General features: G+C 55.3%; 1 protein-coding gene across 5 annotated transcripts in view; it reads left to right on the plus strand.

The window, feature by feature from the left end:
• The window catches only part of LAMA5 (laminin subunit alpha 5), an 84066-nt gene extending 62441 nt beyond the window's left edge, over positions 1–21625 (plus strand). For 4 of the 5 annotated variants that reach the window (XM_084537918.1, XM_084537920.1, XM_084537921.1 and 1 more), the window contains exons 31-80: positions 314–440; positions 631–770; positions 990–1105; positions 1384–1595; positions 1686–1890; positions 2112–2256; positions 2560–2700; positions 3075–3236; positions 3416–3517; positions 3601–3684; positions 3959–4189; positions 4720–4833; positions 5121–5248; positions 5474–5554; positions 5993–6207; positions 6762–6862; positions 6953–7133; positions 7408–7551; positions 7635–7786; positions 7869–7979; positions 9011–9122; positions 9673–9843; positions 10729–10925; positions 11012–11128; positions 11203–11357; positions 11532–11673; positions 11972–12074; positions 12194–12307; positions 12425–12604; positions 12829–12971; positions 13206–13391; positions 13633–13769; positions 14208–14361; positions 14497–14630; positions 14754–14916; positions 15353–15484; positions 15714–15865; positions 16209–16341; positions 16586–16726; positions 16916–17046; positions 17129–17296; positions 17379–17511; positions 17652–17800; positions 17922–18108; positions 18340–18492; positions 18613–18772; positions 18872–19002; positions 19099–19189; positions 19934–20053; positions 20184–21625. In XM_084537918.1, coding sequence (XP_084394044.1) covers positions 314–440; positions 631–770; positions 990–1105; positions 1384–1595; positions 1686–1890; positions 2112–2256; positions 2560–2700; positions 3075–3236; positions 3416–3517; positions 3601–3684; positions 3959–4189; positions 4720–4833; positions 5121–5248; positions 5474–5554; positions 5993–6207; positions 6762–6862; positions 6953–7133; positions 7408–7551; positions 7635–7786; positions 7869–7979; positions 9011–9122; positions 9673–9843; positions 10729–10925; positions 11012–11128; positions 11203–11357; positions 11532–11673; positions 11972–12074; positions 12194–12307; positions 12425–12604; positions 12829–12971; positions 13206–13391; positions 13633–13769; positions 14208–14361; positions 14497–14630; positions 14754–14916; positions 15353–15484; positions 15714–15865; positions 16209–16341; positions 16586–16726; positions 16916–17046; positions 17129–17296; positions 17379–17511; positions 17652–17800; positions 17922–18108; positions 18340–18492; positions 18613–18772; positions 18872–19002; positions 19099–19189; positions 19934–20053; positions 20184–20341 — 7239 coding nt within the window. In that variant the 3' untranslated portion in view covers positions 20342–21625. The remainder of the gene's footprint in view (positions 1–313; positions 441–630; positions 771–989; positions 1106–1383; positions 1596–1685; positions 1891–2111; positions 2257–2559; positions 2701–3074; positions 3237–3415; positions 3518–3600; positions 3685–3958; positions 4190–4719; positions 4834–5120; positions 5249–5473; positions 5555–5992; positions 6208–6761; positions 6863–6952; positions 7134–7407; positions 7552–7634; positions 7787–7868; positions 7980–9010; positions 9123–9672; positions 9844–10728; positions 10926–11011; positions 11129–11202; positions 11358–11531; positions 11674–11971; positions 12075–12193; positions 12308–12424; positions 12605–12828; positions 12972–13205; positions 13392–13632; positions 13770–14207; positions 14362–14496; positions 14631–14753; positions 14917–15352; positions 15485–15713; positions 15866–16208; positions 16342–16585; positions 16727–16915; positions 17047–17128; positions 17297–17378; positions 17512–17651; positions 17801–17921; positions 18109–18339; positions 18493–18612; positions 18773–18871; positions 19003–19098; positions 19190–19933; positions 20054–20183) is intronic. The other variant, XM_084537919.1, reaches the window with a different exon arrangement.
• Positions 21626–21750: the final 125 nt, after the last annotated feature.

The following is a 21750-nucleotide window of genomic DNA, read 5'->3' on the forward strand; positions in this document are numbered from 1 at the left end:
AGTCTTTTCAGAATTTAATCAGGACTTTAAACTTGTCCCTGAACCTGTAATTCCCGTGGGCTCTCCTGTCTTACCTCCCTCCTGCCCTGCTTGTTTTTTTGGACTCCCAGCTGTGCAGGTGGTACAGTTAAAAAGGGGAGTGAGGAGGAAAGGGAGGCTGATTCACCAAATGTCTGACTGTTACCTGACAGTTGTGCAGTAGGAGCACAAGTCTGTGCAATAATAAATGAAAAACAAGCAGGCGTAAGTGCGGGCATCAGATTTAATTTTATTTATTTATTTATTGTCTCTCTGTTCTCGTGTTTGGGGCCAGGATGCTGTTGTGTTCAACAGCCGGATTCAGAACCTGGGACGCTACGCCTTCATCCTGCACTACTACCAGCCCAACCACCCCACCTTCCCTGTGGAAGTGTTAATCAACGGGGGGCGCATCTGGCAAGGTGAGATGAACAGAGCCCTGGGGAAAGCTATTGATAGGCAGCAGCTCTATAAGAGGGGCCCCAGAAAGTTTTCTTAACTGGGTTCTCTGAGGAATGTAAGCATGAAGATTGACTCAGCTCTTTCAGACTGGGAGGGTGTGGTGGGGTCTGCAAGGGAAATGTGAGACCAAGAGGTTTGTTTTTTTTTCAGGTCAGACCAATGCGACCTTCTGTCCCCATGGCTATGGGTGCCGGAGCCTGGTAGTTTCTGAGGACCAGATTATCCTGGACGTTACTGATAATGATCTGACTGTGGTGGTTCGAGTGCCAGAGGGCAAGCAGCTGTGGTTGGTGAGTCTCACTCTGGGAAGCTCCTTGGCATGCTGGACCAGGCTCCAGCAGGGCTTGGGGATTTTTGCATCTGTGTCACCATAAGAATGTTTCCCACCATCCTCAGTTTCTGAACTACCTCCAAAAGTTGCAATCTCCAGTGCTAGTGGCGTAGAATTGAGGGCAGGATTCACATCTGTCCAGCTCAGCTCAGCCTCACCCATCTTGTCCTTGCTGCAGGATTACATCCTTGTGGTGCCAGAAGACAGCTACAGCTCTCAGTACCTGCAGGAGGAACCCTTGGACAAGTCCTATGACTTCATCAGCAGCTGTGGCATTAACAGCTTCTACATCAAGTGAGACCTTTGGGTGGCTGCTCTGCTGTACGAGGGCTGCATGCTCCACAGAAAGCAACAGCCTTTTCCTTTTGCAGGCACTGTGTGTGGCAGGGGAGGGCTCTGGTTAATGCTTTCCTTATCTACTGACCAAACCCGTGGGTGTTTGGGGGATCTCAGTGTCACAGGGCTCTCCATCCCACCAGTTCGGTGTCTCTGTAGGACATCCTGATGGATTTTGGGGTGGTGGGAAGGTTGGGAGGGCATGCCACAGTGACTCCTCCTGCCTTCCCCTGCAGTCCCAGCACATCGTCGAGGTTTTGCCGCGACTCCGCCATCTCCCTGTCCCTCTTCTACAACAACGGGGCGCAGCCCTGCCAGTGCCATGAGGCTGGGGCACGGGGCAGCCAGTGTGAGCCCTTTGGTGGGCAGTGTCCCTGCAAGTCCAACGTCATCGGGCGAGAGTGCTCCCGCTGCGCCACTGGCTACTGGGGCTTCCCCAACTGCAGGCGTAAGTTGTCCTCTCTCCTGCTCTGGCCGTTTTGTCTTTGGCTGCCTGGGTCTTGCCCTCATAAACACAGCTTCTTTCTGCCTCTTCCAGCCTGTGACTGTGGGACACGTCTCTGTGACGAAGTGACGGGGCAATGCATCTGCCCTCCGCACACCCTGAAGCCGGAATGCGTTGTCTGTGAGCCCCAGACCTTTGGCTGCCACCCCCTCATCGGGTGCGAGGACTGCAATTGCTCTCGGCCGGGCGTGCAGGAGCTGACAGAGCCAGGCTGCGATGTGGACAGCGGGCAGTGCAGGTGAGGGAGCCCTGTCCCTGCCCAGGGCACACCTGGCAGCTTCTCCAGTCCCTGGGGGAGTGACTGGACGCGTTGGCAGGCTGCAGGGAGGAAACAGGCAGGATGGGGAAGTCCTTGTCAGCACTGCGTCCCTGCCAGCTCGGATGATGCTCTAAAAATCCAACTGATCCTCACACAGCACCGTGTGAGATTTCTAATGCTGCATCTTGTGTCCTGTGCAGGTGCAAGCCCAATGTCATCGGGCGTCAGTGTGACCTCTGTGCCCCCGGCTACTACCACTACCCCAACTGCCAGCGCTGCGACTGCCACCCAGCTGGCACGGAAGCGAGCACGTGTGATCCGGTCACAGGGCAGTGTCACTGCAAGGTCAGTCCTCCAGCACTTCCACGTGGTGCGTTTCTGCTCAGCTCGAGTCTCCTTGCTCTGGCAAAATGTTCAGCATTGGGGCTACGGGTGTCTGGTGGGCCAAGAGGGAGCCGGACTCAAGGAGTAGTTTGCTCAGAACACCCTGAAAGGCTTCTTTTCCCTATTTTTCCTGGCTGCTAGGACTCACTTATCAGGCAGTTGCTGGGGAGCCAGGCAGTCTGTACCACTCATACAGCTGTCTCTGTCTTCTGCTAAGGCCTAGGAAGGAGCTGCTGATGCAGTTGAGCTTTGTTTGTCTTCCAGGAAAATGTGGAGGGCCTGAGGTGTGACCAGTGCCGCCTGGGGACATTTTCTTTGGACGCCAGTAACCCCAAGGGTTGCACCAAGTGTTTCTGCTTCGGTGCAACCGATCGCTGCCGCAGTGCTGAGAAGTACCGAGCCGAGGTAAGGGGGGTGATGAGTTGTGTTCCCATCTGCCTGGCTCTCTGCTGCCTCGGGGTCTCCATCCCACACTGAGCTTAACCCTCTGGAAGATAGGCTGTGAGGAAGGTTATTTGTCATCCTGTGCCCATCTCCCACTTTCAGCCCTTTTTTCTGGTCCCTGGGGCCTCGTAGGGTGGAAAGCATAGCAGGTTTGTGCCACGTGGGGCTGGTGCTCAGCTTCCCAGTGGCTTCATCAAGATGCATGGGAGGTTGTGACCCTCTTGGCATCCTTTCAGCTGTACTGGAAAGCGTCAGCGCCCAAATACATTCTGTAGCTCCACCAGGCCACAGTGAGGGCTCTCTGGAAAACACATACGGTTGTTCTTTCCCTGCAGTTCATCGACATGAACGGGTGGCTCTTGCTGAGCAGTGACCGCCAGGAAGTGCCAACATCCCTGAGCCTGCAGGAGCAGCTCCTCCGCGCTGATCTCAAGAACCTCCCAGATGCCTATCAGGAGCTCTACTGGGTTGCGCCCAGCTCCTACCTCGGGGACCGGGTAAGAACACAGTGAGAGCAGGACCAGCAGCCACACACATCCCCGACAACATCAACGTGCATGCCAGCAGCGTGCCCACAAGCGTGCAGGCACGGCTCACTCATGATTGAGCACAAACAGCTCTGATTCAGGTCAAGGTGTGGACTTGCAGCAACGTATGTGATCCGTCTCTCCCTCAGGTTTCCTCCTACGGTGGGCACCTGCGCTACGAGCTCCACTCCGACCCCCGGAGGGGCGACGTTTTCATTCCGATGGAGTCCCGCCCCGACGTGATCCTGAAGGTGCAGCCCGAGAAATTCTCTGGTGACTCTTGCTACCGTGAGCGGGATGAGGTGGTGACTGACACTTTCCTTGCTGTTCCCAGGGAAATCAGATGAGCATCATGTTTCTGGAAAGCTCCTACCCATCCCCAGGGGGAGTACATGAAGGTCAGCTGCAGCTGGTGGAGGTGAGTTTGTGCACACGTGTGCACCACGTTGTGTTCAGATGCTACTGAAAGGACAAGACTAGCATGTAGGCAGAAGGGAGGATTGTTTAGCTCAGTATTTTTATTGCTGCCTATTGCAGCAGAACTGGCTGTGAAAATCCAGGAACTGTTTTACCTGTGCAAAGGGGAGACATCCCAACAGCAGGGAAGTTAAGGTTAGGCTGGATGTCTAAGTGCCTGGAACAAAATAAGGGCTTATGCTTTCTGCCAGTAATGTCAGGTCTTCTCCCACTAGGGTAACTTCAGGCACACGGAGACGCACAACCCTGTGTCTAGAGAGGAGCTCATGATGGTGCTGGCAAACCTGGAGCAGCTGCAAATACGGGCACTCTTCTCCCAACTCTCCTCATCTGTGTCCCTGCGCCGTGTGGTCCTGGAGATCGCAACGGATACAGCTACAGGCATCCAAGCCAGCAACGTGGAGTTGTGCTTTTGCCCAGCTAACTACCAGGGAGACTCCTGCCAGGTAGGGGCAAAAGGGCACATGCAATTCCAGGCAGAGAGTAGTTGAGCAGCCACCATTTGGGGCCTCAGACACCCATCGTGCTTGGTGCAGGTGGCAGTCCATGGGGCTTGGATTGTTGACCCCTGAGGGCTTTAGTTTTAATCGCAGCTCAGTTTGTGTCTGAGGAAGGAACAACATCTCTCAAGCTCATCCGCACCAGCCTGCTCACAGCTTCCCTTCCACCACAGCACAGCACACTGGGGAGACATGAATTAGCTGCATCTGGCCTCTTGGAAAAGGCAGGATGGGGAAATTGTTCAGGTGTTGAAGACCAAAATCAAGTTCTAGCAGTATCTTGGAGTAGGTCCTCCTGCCTGCGCAATTATCTCTTACTGATGAGGAACGGAAAAGAGCTGCATGGAAAAAATCTTTGTTTGCTTTTAATCTCTTCTCTATCTATACAGCCCTGTGGAAATTCTGTCATGGAAACTAAATCAGTCTCTGCTTTGTTAGGCTGTTTTTCACGTCTCTGTCTTCTCCTCTCTCCTCAGGAATGTGCGCCAGGTTACTACAGGGACACCAAGGGGCTATTTTTGGGAAAATGCATCCCATGTCATTGCAACGGCCACTCAGATCAGTGCCTGCCAGGGTCTGGGATATGCCTTGTAAGTAAACAGTGCACCAGCATGGTATTTTGGGCTTGGAAGAGCTGTAGTGTGTGATTAAAAAAGCTCTTCACATGCAAACTGCGTCAGTGGGACCGCGCTTGAATCACAGCATTAGCTGCACGTGCTATTTCAGGGGTGGTCCCACTCAGGGTCAGCCTCAGGAGAAAAACAGTTTTAGGAAAGAGGAAGGACCAAAGCATCCAGATATCTGGTGGGGAATTGTCTGTGCGAGCCACTATTTCCTGCTGTCAGTGCTGAGCCCGCAGCCTGCCTTGTCCTTGCAGAACTGCCAGCACAACACGGAGGGAGATCACTGCGAGCAGTGCAAGGACGGCTACGTGGGCAGCCACTCTGCTGAAGGGTCCCTGCAGTGTGTTGGATGTCCGTGTCCTCTTTCCGTTGCCTCCAACAAGTGAGCACCCTTGAGTGGAATCGCCCGTTTCCCCCCTCATTTAACTGCTGGGAACCAGAGTGGCCCACGTCAGGGCACTGGTTTGGTGCTGGGGGGTGCGCCTTGTCCGTGGCCCCAGACCCACTCTCCCGCCTGAGGTCCCAGCAGTCCACACCAAGTAACTGACCCCCCAGCACCACGTCAGTGAGGTGCCTGCACCTTCCCGTTCACCCCTTGTCGTTGCAGTTTTGCTGTCGGTTGTGTCCGCAAGGGCTCCAACATGCAGTGCCTCTGCAAGCCGGGCTACGCGGGACCCAACTGTGAGCGGTAAGGGTGATGGCACCCGTGTTTCTGGGGCCACAGCCACGCTAATCCCATGCTGTGGCAGAACAAAAGTTGTTCTAGTAGAAACTGCAGAGGGAACAGTGGCCTTGCCCCCAGTGTGATTTGCTCTGGCAGGAATCCTTTCTGTCCCTTTCAGCCTGCAGATACCCCATGGCTGTCTTTACTGCTGATAAATTGCATTACTGGGGCTGCATTGCTTAGCTGGGCTTTGCCTTAACTTGCAGCCTGTGATAAAGGCACCTTTCTGGGGTATCCTAAGGGAAAACACAAAGTGCTTTGAGATCCCAGAGGGCTGCATCACTTGCAAGTGTTGGAAGCCCTCACTGTTATAATTGCTCAAGACTGATGTGTGGTGCCAGCAAGAGCTCTGAGGATCCCCGCGGTGCCCTGGCTGTGTTTTAACTTGCCGCGTTTCTCCAGGTGTGCCCCAGGATACTACGGCAATCCCTTGGTGATTGGCAGTTCGTGCCAGCCCTGCGACTGCAGCAGGAACACGGATCCCAACATGCTCTTCAGCAGCTGCGACTCCCTGACGGGTGCCTGCACGGGGTGCATGCACCACACAGCCGGTGCACGGTGCGAGGTCTGCGCCCCTGGCTTCTATGGGGATGCCGTGACAGCCAAGAACTGCACGCGTGAGTGGGGCAGGCAGCAAGCACTGTGGGGAGAAGGTGGACAGGCAGACCTTTGATACGTCAAGTGCCTTGGGTGAGCTGCGCATTGCCTGGATGAGTCATGCGCTCAGTTACACACGTGCCAGGACAGGCAGCCTCTAAAGATGATGATAAAAAAAAAAAAGAAAAAAAAACAGCTCTAAAAACGTGCCCTCCAGCATCACAACTCCAAAACCTCCAATCCACCCGTCTGTAGGCTGCCAAGCCGCACCCAGGCTGGAACAGTCTTGCTCCAAGCAGCTACTGCAGCAGCGGTGCTGGTGCTTCCCCGGGAGTGTGGGTGTGCACAGCCTACTCCCAGCACTGCTCAAGAGCAGCAGCTTGAAAAAAAAAGGGCTGTCCTGGGCCAGGGCAATGGGAATAAATAGTCAGCTGGAGCAGGTCCAAGAGGAGAGAGGCTCTGTGGTAGTCAGAAACGTTCCCTGGGGGTTCCCTGTCAGGAATAAGGGGGTTGGGGAGTAGCTGACCAGTCTCGTTGGTTCAGCACATAATTGGGTGTATCTTTTCCCTGGCAGAGTGCAACTGTTCGCCTTGCGGGACCGAGTCGTGCCACCCACAGACTGGCCAGTGCTTCTGCAAGGCCGGGGTGACAGGCCAGCACTGCGACCGCTGCCAGGTGAGGGCCACCTGCGTGCCGTGAAAGTGCCTGTGCAGGCACACGCCTGCCCTCTGTCAACGGGGCACCCACTGACCTGCTTCTCCCTAGGAGGGGTACTACGGCTTCGAGGGATGCTCCGGCTGCCAGAGGTGTGACTGTGACATTGGTGCTGTGGGGAGCAGCTGCCACGTGCAGACGGGACAGTGCAGCTGCCTGCCCGGCGTCAGCGGCCTGCGCTGCCAGCAGTGTGCCCCCGGCTACTGGGGCTTCAGCGAGAGGGGCTGCAGAAGTGAGTCCTGCTGCTGGGTTCCTCATGTGGAGGTGCGGGACGAGGTTTTGGTGGCATGTGTGCTTGTCAGATTGTTAGGGGAGGAAAACAACTAACTGCTATTTGGGGTCCTGTGCGCGTTGCCAGAATGCACAGGGAAGCCCCCGGTAGTGCCATGCACGTAGATATCCAGAGATGCAATTGCACAGCTGGAATAAAACCACCTCTTCCCCTCCCTCCGGCGTGGCAGCAGCACAGAGTGATGATACGGGCCTTTCCCTGTTACACTTGGCAGAGTGCGAGTGCAGAGGGGGCTCCTGTGACCCGCGCACTGGGGAGTGCACCTGTTCCAACGGGCTGACAGGGAAGCAGTGCGACGTCTGCATGCACGACTACGAGATCCCGGTGGCCAATGGCCCGGACAGCATGAGGTGTGAAGGTCTGTGTCCTGCAGTGCTGGGGAACGAGGTGCGGGAAGCCCCGGGAGAGGGCCCCGTGCTGAGTGCTGCGTTCCCCTGGCAGTGTGCGATAGCTGTGTCCTGCTTCTGCTGGAGGATCTGCAGAGCATCGAGATGTCCTTGCCCTCCATCCGCAACCAGCTGGTCAACCTCAACGCCAGCTCCATCGCCTGGGCTCGCCTCCACGGCCTCAACAGTACTATGGCAGCTATCGCTGTGCGTGCAAGGTAGAATGCTGGTTTTTGCCTGTGCTTGCTGGCCCGTTGGCCTAATTTCAGCTTTTTTTTTTTTCTTCCAGAACCAGATGCATGAGTACCAGAGAGCCGTGAGCAAGGTCAGGCAAAGGGCTGATGAGCTGGAGGATGAGAACACGGACCTCACGCAGGACTTGAATGCACTGCAGCACAAAGTAGGACACTTCTCCATCTCCCTCCCCTTGCCAGAGCAAGAGTCCCCCCTTTTTATCTAAAATGAGGGCTTTGAAGGCTGTGAGGAACCTAGTTCTGGCACGATGGATCTGCTGCTCAGCCCAGCTGTAGGTGTTGGGGTGTCTTACTCAGGTGCCCGAGTTACATTACCTGCATTGCTCCACTGGAGGGCTGTTAAACTTCTTGTGATATTGACGGCTGTTTCTTAGTTTAACACTTGCTTTTGAAGGGGTTCTGTATTTAACCAGTAAAAATAAATACAGTAAAATGTAATTTACAGAAGTAGCATATGGGAGGGAACATAAATATCCAATTCTGTCTTGGTTGTATCCCTGTGGCAGAGAGAAGCCATGCTCCGTCAGCAAACAAATAAACCCTTTTTATTGTAGCTATCCTTAGAGGCCTCAGTACTGCACACATTTTGCAAGGTGCAATCAATACAGTCTAGAAACACTACCTGTGTCTTCAGAGAATTTGTAAACTGAGCAGAATTCGATTTAATTTATAATCTCCCTGCTTTTAATCTAAGGGAGAGGGAAAAGTCTCTACTTGAGACTTTTGGGTGTCCCTTGAGCAGCTGCATGGATGAATATCTGCCTCAGTGTATACAAAAGCCCATGCTTCAAACGGCTGAACTGCAGGCCTGAACTTCTTTTTGTTCCCTGGTCAGGACTGAGGTGGGCCTAGCGCTGGTTTCTAAACTTTTTCCTGTGTCACAAGCAAGAGCACAGGACAGAGATGTCCTCTGTGGTCTTAGAACCATTTCAGGATCCAGAACCTATTGCACCAGGAGCTTCACTTCTCACTTGTGCTCCTGTAAGGTAGTAAATAAGACCATCCATAACACATCACAGGAGCGCAGCACCGGGTAGCTGTTGCAGGAGGTGTGATTTCAAGGAGCTCAAAAGCTGTGTATTCCCAGCCTCCTGTATTTTTGGGGAACATCATACCCTCTGATGGGTCACATTAAACGTAACTTACACTTGAGCTAAGCCAGTGTTTTGTGTTTTAGATGATAATGACTTCCAGAAAAGCAAACCATTTAGATAAGAATACAAGAGAGACTTACCAGAGAGGGGAGCAACTCCTGCTGGATGTCCAGAGTATTCAAAAAAGCATTGGAGGTAGGTAAAGAAGCGTCCCTGCTTTGTGGGTTTTTCCTGCTGGGAATTTTGCTTTGCAAACAGCAGAGTGCTGCATCACTTAGAAAGGGCCATGGAAAAAAAAATAAAAGAAAATAAAAGAAGGGGAGATGCAAATGTAGTGGAGATCCTCCCAGACTGATGGCTGTTTAGGTAAACCAGAGGTTATTGTGAGTCCCAGCTGTCTGACTGAATGCCATCTTTGGAAAAAATACGTGAAACTTGAGCACAAATGTTATTAAAATGCATAAAACTGTTGCTTCAGGAGAGATTTAGCAAAACAGGGAGTGACTGGATCGCAGAGAGGGAGCAAAATCACAAGAAGATGTTCGGGATGTAGCGTGTATTAGTGGTAGTGGTCAACAAGACAGAAACGTGGCAATACACCTGTGTAATCTTGAAATTTGGGTGCCTGAGTACAGAACAAAGGCTGTCTGCATTTTGGTGAGGGTGATGTGAGAGATGGGAGGTCTCAGAGGGTTGTGAAGGGACCGGGGTCCGTTGGTGCTAACAGGACTGGATTTCTCTGCAGACTTGGTGCGGCAGATGGCCAAGTTTGGGGCGGCAAACGCCAGTACCACCTCCACTGAGGAGTTTCGGCAGAAGATGGCTGAGGTGGAGAGGATGCTGAGGGAGATGAAGGAGCGGAATCTGGGCAGCCAAGAAGAGCTGGCGAGGCGCGAGCATGAGGAAGCTCAGAAGCGTGAGTCTGGGACAGAGCTGTGCAGACCCTGCTTGGTTTGGTTGTTCCTGACAGCCTGATTTGGAGCCCTTGCAGACACTACACATCATGGTCATGTTTGGAGGGTGTGGTTATTCAAACAGACACCCCTAACAAGTATCACAGTAATTTCTGGGTCTTCTGTGACACTCCAAGGGGATCACTTTTTTTTTATTCCTCTCAAAATGAATTTTACAGCAAATTGTACTGAGTGGTTTGGTTTGATGACCAAAAATGACAAAAGTTAGAACCAGGAGTTAGCATTTATCATGTAAGCATCGTGTGTGGATGTGAATGAGTCACCTTGTGTTTCTTCACTGTCCCAAGAGAGTGGTTCAGAATAATAACTGGCAGCCCGCCATCCTCAGCAGCCCTGCCATCCCGAGGGCTTCCCTTGCAGGACCAAGGGGTCACATTCTGCTCCTGTGCAAAGCTCTGCTGCATAACCAGGCAGACCAGCTATTGCAGGGAGTTGAGTGCTTCTGATTAGCAGACAGTGGCAAAACATAATTGAGCAGATGTCAACTGGAGTTATAAAATGTCTCTCACTAGAAATGAGTAAGTGCAATGGGAGTAATCAGGCAGTGGAATGGGACTCAGGTAGAGGTTCTCCATCGTATGGAGCCTTACAGGCATGGCTGAGCATCTTTCTGAAAGAGATGCTCTCTCTCTCACCAGCACTGAGAATTTTTAGACAATATTAGATGAGATCCTATGCTGAAAGAGGAAGGGAGGGAGGATAGTCACTTCGGGTCTTGATAGCAACAAAATGAGACCAGCATCAGGCTTTTCCACAACCAAGCACAGAAAGAGCCCTTTAACACAGCAGGAAGGCTTAGTGACAGTTCTCACCTCCTCTATTCTCAGTGTTGCATCGGGTGAAGCACGAGTTTCATTCCCACTGGGAGTCCAACCGGGACCTGGTGAGCAGCATCCAGGACCGTCTGGCCCAGCACAGCTCCCAGCTGATGGATCTCCGCGATGCCCTCAACGAGGCCGTGAACAAGACCAGGCAGACAGAGGACTTGAACAGTCTGAACCGCAACAACCTGGAGGAGAGTCAGGTAGACCTTCACCAGATGTTCTGCCCAGCAGTGAGGGGTTCCTGCCCTGGCCCCGCTCGCTCCTAACTCCACATCTCTGTGTCTAGCAAAAGAGCCGTGAGCTCCAGAAGCAGTACGGGCTGGTGCAGGAGACCCTGAGGATGGCTGAGGACTCCCTGGCCCAGGTCTCCAACTTCCTACAGAAGATGGAGAGCGCGAAGGAGGTGAGTGATGGAGTTGCTTTGGTATGGGCAGAGCACAGTGGGGCAGCCCTGGGGAGTGACACATGTCCTTGCAGGCGTACGAGAAGCTGGCGGCACTGCTGGATGGAGCGAAGCTGCCCCTGACAGAGCGGGTCAAGAAATTCTCCCCAGCCAGCAGCAAGATCCCCATCGTGGAGCAGGCGGAGGAGCATGCCCGGCTCCTGAGCGAGCTCGCCAAGAACCTGTCCAGGTGAGACATCCCCCCAGCTCCCTGGACCTGCCTCTCAGTCTGTCACCACCCAACCTTCACTTCTGAGGGTTGGGGATGAGAAACCACAACCCCTACATTGCAGCAGGGGAGCAGTGGCGTGTTGTCTCCAAGGCTTTAGCTCCACAGGCTTGACAGCTTTGTCTTCCAACACAGCATTATCCAGGGCACAAACCAAGATGGTTTTATCCAGAGGGCGATTGATGCCTCCAACGCCTATGCCAGCATCATTGAAGCTGTGAGAAAAGCTGAGCGAGCAGCCCATGATGCCGACGAGGCAGCAGGCGAGGCTTTGATGGTACGTGCTGTGCAGATGAGCAAAAGACAAATTCCCTCAATGGTCCTGCAGCTTTTCACACCCACACGTAGTGGTCTGCTGCCCCCTCCCTCTGAGACTTCAGCACTTTGTTCTTAGTCAGAAAACAGAAGATCTGCTGAGGCCAGGGCTGGACTCTCGGGGTTGGGGTTTCTCCATCACATCCCACAGGACACCCTACTTCAGTTGTCCAAATGAGCATTTTCTGAGGGTGGTCAGGAGCAGACTTGAATTCTTCTTCGAGACTCCCAGGCAGCACCTGTTGTTTTTTTTTTTACAGAATGTCATATCAGAAAATCTCGGGGCTATATCTAAAGAGCTGAAGAGGAACAGCAGCAATCTTGAGGAGTCTGTGATGAGAGAGCAGAGAAAACTCAATGGAGGTGAGAGAAACTCCTTGCAGGATGGAGGCTTTGGGCAGAAGTAGCAGATCACAATGTCCTTTGGGCTGGACCGAGACCCAATATGCAGAGTATGTGCTTCTACATTTCTTTAATTGCAGCTATTAAAGGCACTCTGCAGACAGCGAAGGACAAGCTGGCCGACCTCCGCACGAAAAAGGAGCAGCTTCTGAACCAGCTGCAGTCTGTGCAAGACATGCTGGGAAGGGACCAAGGTTTGTCCTGGGTGGGCACTGGTGCTCTCTGCCTCCTTTCTCAAGTCCAGGCTGTGAGCCAAGACTGCTTCTTTTTCTCTTCTGGCCACCTCAGAGATTTTCCTCCTGTCTTTCCAGAGGACACAAAGGAAGAGATCCAGAAAGCCAAAGCAGCAGCGACAGAGGCCAACGAAACAGCTTCAAGAGTGGAAGATACCCTGAGCACCATGAGGAGGAACCTGGATGAGTGGAAGGACAAGTATGGAGGCCTTCGAAACGAAGACCTGAACCGAGCAGTCCAAGACGCGAAGAAATCTGGTGAGTGCTCCTTTGTTTTAATCTCAGTCTGCAGTGTGTGCATCACCTGGGCCTTTACTGCAAGAGATTGCATGCACTGGAGCATCTTTAAACTCCTCGTCGAGGCTGCTGTGCTTGGGGGGTGATAGCATGACCCTGCTTGGACTTGCACATCTCGAAATTGCAAGATCTTCACATCTCCCTTCCTCACTAACACAAAAACACTGGCTCCTCTGTAATTCCAGTGTCCAGCCTGGAAAGCACAATCCCGCTCCTGCTGGGGACGCTGAGCAGCCTGGAGAACAGGAGGAACAAGAATGCCACCGTGTCAGAGAACATCGTGCGGATCCGGCAGCTCATCACGCAGGCGAGGAACGCCGCCAGCAAGGTGGGCTTGTGGGAGGGTGAGGGCTGTGCAAAGGGGGCGAGGGGCTTGGGGTGAGCGAGGGCTTACCTGAGGGTGGTGTGTAAGTGGGAGAGGGAGCTAGAAGAGCTCTGGGGCTACCAGGCACGGCTGCTTTCTGAAGGGAAGACTCCAGAAAGTGAACTTGGCAGAGTGGTCGTGGACAAGAGGTAGCAGCAGTGGTTTCAGCCCTTTGGGCTTGGATTTCTTTCCCTCCAGGTGAAAGTACCCATGAAGTTCAACGGCAGCTCAGGCGTGCAGGTCCGGATGCCCAGCAACCTGCAGGATTTGGCAGCCTACACATCCCTCAAATTCTACATCCAAAATCCTGAGCCCAGGAGCCGGCAGCGACGGCAGGATGGGGCAGAAGAGGGGCGGTTCGTGTTGTACCTGGGCAGCCGAGAGGTGAGATGGGACTGCACGGGCAGGAGGGGGGCAGCAGGAGCCCAGACAGGGAGCAGTGTCAGTGGGGGATTCTGCCTAGGCATCATGCCCTCGGTGCAGCCCTCAGCACCTGGGGAACCAGGAGCTTTTCTCCCCATGCCCTGCTGTTCCCCCAGCTCTGGTGCATCAGGGGGAGCACCGCTTGGGGCACCCCTGTGCATCCTGATTGCCAACACGTGGCCCTGTCTCTCCCCGCATTCAGGCCACTGGAGACTACCTGGGTATCGTGCTCAAGGACCACAAAGTGCAGTGGGTCTACAAACTGGGTAACGAGGAGCCAGCTTCCCTGACGGTCGATGAGGAGATCGGAGAGCAGTTCGCCACCATCAGCATTAACCGGTAGGAGACCGATGGGACACGGCCTGAGGGACCTCACTGGGAGCCTGTCCCCGCAGTGCACGTGCGTGGTGGTGCTGTGCCCAAACCCAGGCAGGCCTCGGGCTTGCAGAGGTGCCATGGATTCCAGCATCTATTCATTTCTAAATGATCAACTTCAAAAAATGGCAGGGAAATTATCTTACCGCATCATGGAAGGTCTTGGGGGGTGTCTTCGTGAAAGGAAAGATGATGCTGTCCGTGGTGAGGCCCTTCAGCCTGGTGGCAGCACGGATAACAGGAGTGCTGACTCCTTTCGACGCACTGCTGCTGTGGGGTTCCCTGCTGGGGATTGTACCCTTTTTTAGCTGAGCTTCGTGTGGAGACCCTTTGCTCAGGGAGGGCAAGGTTGGCTTGTCTTTGGCAATCTCCACTTACCTTGAGCATCTCTCCCTGCCGCAGGATACTGCAGTACGGGCAAATGTCGGTGATTGTGGAAAGGCAGACGGTGCACGAGACCAAGGGAGACAGCGTGGCCAAGGGGGAACAGGGGCTGCTCAACCTCGACCCGCACAACGTGGTCTTCTACGTGGGCGGCTACCCCACCAGCTTCACGGTGAGACGGGCAGCAGGGAGGGAGGCACGGTTTCCTGGGAGGTGTCAGCATTATCTTTGGAGCTTCTTGGGGGGAGAGCCCTCGGTATGGTGGGGAAACCAGGACCAAACTTGCCTTATCTGGTTCCGTTCCCAGCCCCCTCCCGCTCTGCGTTATCCCAACTACCGTGGGTGCCTGGAGCTGGACACGCTGAATGAGGAGGTGGTGAGTCTGTACAACTTCCAGCACACCTTCCAGCTGGACACCACCTCTGAGAAGCCCTGTGCGAGGTAAGGCACCGCAGCCAGGCCAGGGCAGCTCCTGTCCCGGGGGCTTACCCTGACCCTTGGCTGCCCCAGAGCGTGGCAGTCGGCTTTGAAGTGATGCCTTTTGTCTCTTCTTGCATGGTCCAGGTCCAAGTCCACAGGAGATCCCTGGCTGACCGACGGCTCCTACTTTGATGGTACCGGGTATGCAGAGATCAAGTTTGAGAGCCAGTTTGGTACAACCAAGCGCTTCGAGCAGGAGATCCGGGTTGTCTCCTATAACGGCATCCTCTTCTTCCTGGAGAATCAGGCAGGTGCCCGCTCCTCTAGGGAGCCTCCACCCTCTGCCAGTGGGTTGGGGCAGTGGGGAGGAGAGGGCTTCGGAGGTGGCAGAGAGCTGCTTGGAGCAGTATTTCTGCACTTTTGTTAAAAGCCACAAGAGGGCTGGATGCAGACCTCACAGCCAAGGCAGTCACTTGTCTGGTGCCTGAGGGCCTCCCCTGAGCTCCAAGGGCTTTTCAGCTAGGCCAGGGTTCACTGGCGCAGTCAGTGCTGTGAGGAGCATTTCCACCTCGCAGTGCCATCCCTGTGCCCCCCACACAGGGCTGCTCCTTGCACATGAATCCCTCCTCAATGCCATAGCGATGGGTTGAGGCACCAGGACCTGCTGCTGGTGCCAAAAGGCAGGTCGGGCTGTGTGCCAGGCACCAGGGCATGGTGCTGAGCACCCAACCTGCCTCCCCTAGGGTCAGTTCCTGTGTCTGGCCATCCGGGACGGGAAGCTGGTGCTTTACTACGACTTCAGCACAGGCCTGGAGGTGGCAAAACCCAGCAGCAACTCGTCCTCCCTCACCGTCAGCAGCACCACGAACAAAGCGGTAAGGGAGGGCGCTGGGTGCATGGCTCACGTGGGGGGCTGGCTCTTCATCCAGAGGGCAAGCAGGGCACCTGACCCCTAGTTTTGGGAGAAGGTTTGAAGCCTGCTGGCTGCGGGCCTCCCTTTGGGGTGTTCTTTGCTTTGAAATGTGAACTGGACACCTTGTGCCGTCCTCTGTGATGGATCCAGTTGCCCCAGGCTGGCAGGTCCTTTTTCTCCTCTGTCTGCAGATCCAGATCTTCCTGCTGAAGATGAACAACAAGAAGCGCATCCTGGTGCGGCTGGAGCGCCTCACCATCTTCATGGTGGAGCAGGAGAACTCCCTGGAGAATGCTGTCTCCTACTACCTGGGCGGCGTGCCCCCAGCTTTGCTGCCCCCCAGGTGGGTCCAGCCCAGATATTCATCTCTGTAGTCCTTGGGGGTGGCCCTGGCCCTTCCCCAGCCACAGCCAGGGCTGCTGGAACTCTGCAGGGAAGGTTCCTCATCCCCCCCCATCACCATGGGCTTGAGGATGGGACATCTCCAGTGAGGGATGAGGTGCTGGTGGGTGTCACTGAGCCTCCTCGGCCGAGCTGGGTGCTATGAAACAGCCTTGTGCATAAGGCACTGGAGACACGCGTGGCCTTCATGGTCCCAAGTGCTCTGTTTGAGGGGTTGCAGGGCCAGAACCCCCCCAGGGCTGTCTGATAACGCTGTCTGATAACGCTGTCTGCTCCTCCTGCAGCTTGAAGGCACTCTTCCCCACGGGTGGGCCCATCCGGGGCTGCATGAAGGGCTTGAAGGCCCTTGGCAAATACGTTGACCTGAAGCGCATGAACACCGTTGGCGTGAGCTACGGGTGCACCTCAGACCTTCTGGTAAGCACAATGTTCTGGCAGCTGGGGAAAGGACCAGAGAACCCCTGGGGCAGGCCCCATCTCCTGTCCGTGCAGAAAGGTGCATAAAATCCACGGCCCCTCAGTGCAGGGGGGCAGGGCAAGGTGCTCCACGTGATAGCCATAGCACCGGGCAGACTGAGAGCCTGGCTGCCTTGCTCCTCTTGCCAGCAGCCTGCAAATGCTGGGCCTGCCTCTCACCTCTCTTCCTTGGCCTTCCTTGCAGGTGGCTCGCTCAGTCAGTGTCCACGGCCACGGCTACCTGACCCTGGCCCTGAGGGACGTGCCAGGGCTGCGGGACTTCTACAGCGGCTTCAGCTTCCAGACGAGCCAGCACGAGGGGCTGCTGTACCACCACGCGACCCAGGTGGGCATCTGCTGTCCCCCCGGTTATCCTGGGGTGGGGCAGAAACATTAACTCCTGCTCTGGGGGTGGCAGTGCTCCTCCTTGGGAAAGGGAGGGATTTTAGGGGAGTCAGGGAGTGAATCCACAGTGAAATCTCCACCCTGAGCTCCTGGAGGGTGGCGGTGCCATGGACCCTTGTGCTTTCTGCAGGAGGGGACATGCCAGGTGTCCCTCCAGAGGGGCCAGCTGGCCTTGAACCTGCTGGATACCAAAATCACCACTGAAAACGCCTACGCAGATGGCCGGGCCCACTACGTGGCCTTCTACAGTGACAGCCGTGGGTACGTGTCCCGGCGGTGCGCGGGGCCCGAGGGGCCAGCCGCCACGGGGACCTGCTCAGCCCTCACTGCTCCTCCCTGCCAGGGTGCGGCTGTACGTGGACGATGAGCTGCAGGACACCACGGCAGGGGCCAGGCCCAGCCGGCGGCAGCGACGGCAGGATGCACGGATGTTCTTCCAGCTCGGGGGCTCGCCAGAGCCAGGTGCCCTCAGCAACCTCACCGGCTGCATCGCCAACGTCTTTGTCAAGAGGTAAAAGCATCTCTGCACAGATTCAGCCCCATCTGCCTGCCTGGCTGGCCCAGTAACAAAACCTCTTTCTCCCTGCTTGTAGGAGGTCAGAGCCACAGATGGTGGTGGACCTGCAACAGAATGTGGAGAGCATCAACGTCACCATGAGCTGTCCCTGGGGAGAGCAGCCACAGCAGCTCCGAGCTGCCCTGAAGAAGGACAGAAGGAAACCCAAGGTACCAGCTGCTGTCAGACCTCTCCACGTCCTTCCCCCATCCACTCCAAGCACCACCATCACCCCCTTCCTGGGCACCTCTGCCCTGCAGCACTCGCAGGGATGCTCCCCTCACTCCATTCCTTGGTGCATCTCCTGTAGGTATCGGGCAAGCCCCTCTCAAAGGACCGCCGCCATAACCGGGAGGGGCTCTGCCAGCTGCCCCACACAGCTGAGGGCACCTTTCGCTTTGGGGGCACCCCGAGCAGCCGCTGGGAGTTTGAGGACATCCCGGCCTCCTTCAGCCAGAGGTGAGGGCTCGCTCCGTGCTCACCCCACACACTCACAGCCCCAAGAGTCATCGCTTGGGGAGTGGTGGCTCCTTGCAGCTGTGGCTGGCAGGGTGCCCCCATCACCCCCCTGTCCCTGCAGGTCCCACTTCTCCCTGGAGGTGAAGCTGAACTCCTCCAACGGGCTGCTCTTCTACGTGGCGGGCAAGCGGGGCACCTTCATGGCTCTCTTTGTCTCCAATGGCCGCTTCGTCTTCGTGGTGGCTGTGGGCAGGCAGCGCCTGCGCATCCGCAGCAAAGACAAGTACCGGGACCGGCGGTGGCACACGGTGAGCAGAGGGCTAGGTTTTGGCAAGGCCTCGCTGAAACGTGTCACTTTCCCCCCCCTCCTGCCACAACCCTGCTCTGAGCATCCCTTCTCAATTGCACGTGGGACTCTAACAGCTGTGGCTGGGGCTGCCTGAACCTCTGAGCCAGCCTCCCCCTTCCCCAGGCACGGTTCTGGGGTTCCTCCCACCCCAGGAAGCCCCCAGCCCAGCACTGACCTTTGGTCCTTGCAGGTCTTTTTCGGCAGAGACCAGCACCGAGCCCAGCTGGTCATTGACGGGCTGCGAGCGCAGGATGCTGCAGTGGCCACCACAGGGCTCTTCGTGGCCCAGAGCCCCTTCTACGTGGGCGGGGTCCCAGCTGGAAAAGCCAAGGTTCATGTGCCGGTAAGGGCTCGGTGGTCCCGTGGCATCGTGCCATCCCTGGCAGTTCTTGGTCCTGTGGTATGGCCCCGTGCCTGCTGTATTTGGATCCTCTGCACTCACTCTCACGGCCTCTCTCTGCAGGACGCATCAGCCTCCAGCTTTGATGGCTGCCTGAGGAACCCGCAGCTGGATGGAAAGCCCCTGGGTGCCCCCTCCTACTCCTTTGGGGTGACGCCATGCTACGAGGGTGCTCTGGAGAGCGGGGTCTTCTTTGCTGCAGAGGGTGGCTCCATCAGCCTAGGTACCCCACAGCAGCCCGGGCTGGTTCCCGTGGCCCTGGGAGGGATGTGCCTCCGGGAGGTGCCTTGTCCCCTTCTCACCAGCAGCATTTCATTTTTAGCTGATGCAGTGGCAACTGGGCAGGACCTGGAGGTGTCCCTGGAGGTCCGTCCCCGCAGCGCCTCAGGGCTCATCTTCCACGTTGGCACAAGAAGGAGCCACCACCTCCTGCTGTACATGGAGGAGACGAAGGTAGCGGGAAGGGCGGCTTCCCCTGGGTTGTCAGAGGCATCTCCTGCCCACCACGCTCAGTTCAGTGAGCTCTGATGGTTTTGTCTCCCGTGCTAGGTCACCGTGAGAGCAAACACTGGGTCTGATGAGTTCCACACATCGGTGCCGTGCCCATCTCTCTGCGACGGGCAGTGGCACACCATCACAGGTGAGGTGACAGCTCTGGGGTGCTGCTCCCCTCCTGCTGCTCTGCTCATACCTCCTAGGTGGAGCCTGGGGCCCCTCCTTGGGTATTTAAACCCCAGCTCCCACCTGCATGCAGTTAATCAGGGAGATTGTAGCTGCAATTAAGTGATTTCCTAATTAGAGCCCTTGCCCAGTCTCGTTAGTGCTGTCAGACCTGGTGAGCCCAAGGGACGGGGCGTTTACCAGGTCACAGAGCCACCGGCAAGGCCAGGGCCGTCCCAGGACACTGCCAGGCCAGCCGCAGGCTCGGCTCCATCCCACTGGGGGTGAAAGGCTTGGGGCTAAAAGGCTCGGTTGGGTGCAGGTTGGGCCAGTGGGTTCAAAGCCTGCAACGGGGCCAGGTGACTGAGCAGGAGCCCCACCTGCCTGGGCTCAGCCTTTAATGCATTTGCCATCGGGTGAGTGCTGAGGTTTTTGCACCGGGGCCTGTCTGGGGTGGGGGTCACAGCCCCTACCGGGGGAGGGCAGCTCTGCTGTGCAGGAAAATGCCCTGCATGTTTTGTAGCTGCCTACAAAATGTTTTGTAGGCAGCTGCAGTGCCACGAGGCAGGTTTGGGGGAGGCTCTCCTGACCCCAGGCATTTCTCAAGCACCACGCCAGGGCCTCTGACCAGCCCGGTTTTGCTGTGCTCCAGCACTGGCCGGTGGTGGTGGACTCATTCTCCAGGTGAGGAAGCAGCACTGACTGACTTTGATTTCTTTCCAAGTTACCAAACGGAAAAACGTCCTCCAGCTCGACGTGGACACGGAACGAAAATACACAATGGGGCCCAGCCAGCCTCCTGCACCCAGCACAAGGGCAACCTTCTACTTGGGAGGGCAGCCAGGTGAGGGGGGAAAAATGCAATCCAGAACAAAATTCCCTGAAGTAATACTCCTGCTCTTGCAAATAAAATGTCCTTAACCCCCTGCCCTGCTACTAGCCCCACTAATGCTTGGTTTTATTTGTTCCTCCAGCAGCAACAGAGCAGGCCAGCACAGCGCCATCGTTACCTCTCCTCCCTCACTACGTGGGCTGTATGAGGAATCTGCTGATCAACCAGAGCCACATGAACCTGCAGCAAACCGGGACCGTCAGGGGCTCTGTGGGCCTTAGGGGCTGCCCCGTGCTGTAAGTGCACCTCAGCGTACAGCCTGGCCGACAGACACCGCCCCGCTCCCTGGGCCCCCGCCGTCACCTCCTCGTTGCCATTAGCTGTGGCCAAACGTACCCGACCTGCAGCGAATGCAGCGCGAGCCTCCAGGCACCAGGCTGGGGCCAAAACCACGGAGGGGCCACGAATCCACGGGGAAGGAGGGCAGGGGAGGAAGGTGGAGAGAAGGGGGCACTTTAGAGGCATTTTTCACAAATATAACCAAAAAGTTGGAGCGGGATGCGGAGACAGCTCCGACTCTTTCCCCAGTGGTCCAGCATCTGCAACAGGACTCGTGCTGACACAGCTCGTGTTAGGAGCAGCTGTCCCTGCTGAACGTGGGCTGAAGCACACAGCAGCTGTGCATCGTGTCCCGAACCCTGTTCCCTTCACCCCACCCTCACACCGCACGTAGGTTTAGGTCACAGAACACTTGAGGCAGTTAGTAACAGTCACAGGCTGTCTTCTGCTAAAGGCTGGAGGCAGTTTCTGGTTTATAATGCAATTAGGACAAACTGGATTAATTCCGTCACTTTTGTGTTTTTATAAGCAAGGCCGCATTTAACGCTGCCCCCAAGGTCAGGCTCAGTTCACCTGCTGCCACTACACAAATAAAGAGCTCTGCGAGGGGGGGCCTTGGACAAAATTCTGCTCTCAGAATTAGCATCTGCCTATCAGATTAATTTATAAGATTTTAAAAAAAGAGGAACAAAATAGGCTGGAAGAACTGCTGAGCGAAAGCAGGCCGTCACAGCCACCACGGAGCTCTCTGCAGTTACATTCAGCTCTTTGCTACCACTGACAAAAGTCCTGTTGTACGAAGCAAGAACCTGTTGTTTGAAAGGGAAGTACTGAAGAAAGGTTACCTCTGTCCGGAGCAGCGATGTCACTTTGCCATCACCTCCCCTGCCACCAGCTGCCTTCTCCCATTCAGCCTAACTCACTCCTGTTACAGTGCAGGCTTCACTTGAACACCACACCTTTTCTCCCAAGATACCTAGTTCACTTGTGCACTTACACATCATTTATATATTTGTGTGTGTATATATATCTAGCCACCTGGGGACAAAATCTTGCTTCTGAAATGGACTTATAACTTATATCATATTGTTTTTTATGAGGGGTAAATATTGTAAAATGGGTTTTTAACATGTCCATCTTCAATGTAATTATGACCTGTTTTTAAGTTGTAGTATTAAAGATGGTCTTTGTAAATCACTGGTACATACTTTGGAGTCAAATAAAGTTTTATGTTATTCTCTTTCATTTTCCTGGTGAAGAGAAAGAATGAGACTAATGTAATAGGACTAATCCCCACCTCAGGGAGCAGCACAATAAGGATGCCCTCTTTGTATTTACCACAAGCAGTACTTTAGCACGTACTGCTTAAG

Source organism: Aythya ferina, assembly GCF_964211825.1.
Source record: "Aythya ferina genome assembly, chromosome: 16".
Taxonomy (NCBI): Eukaryota; Metazoa; Chordata; class Aves; order Anseriformes; family Anatidae; genus Aythya; species Aythya ferina.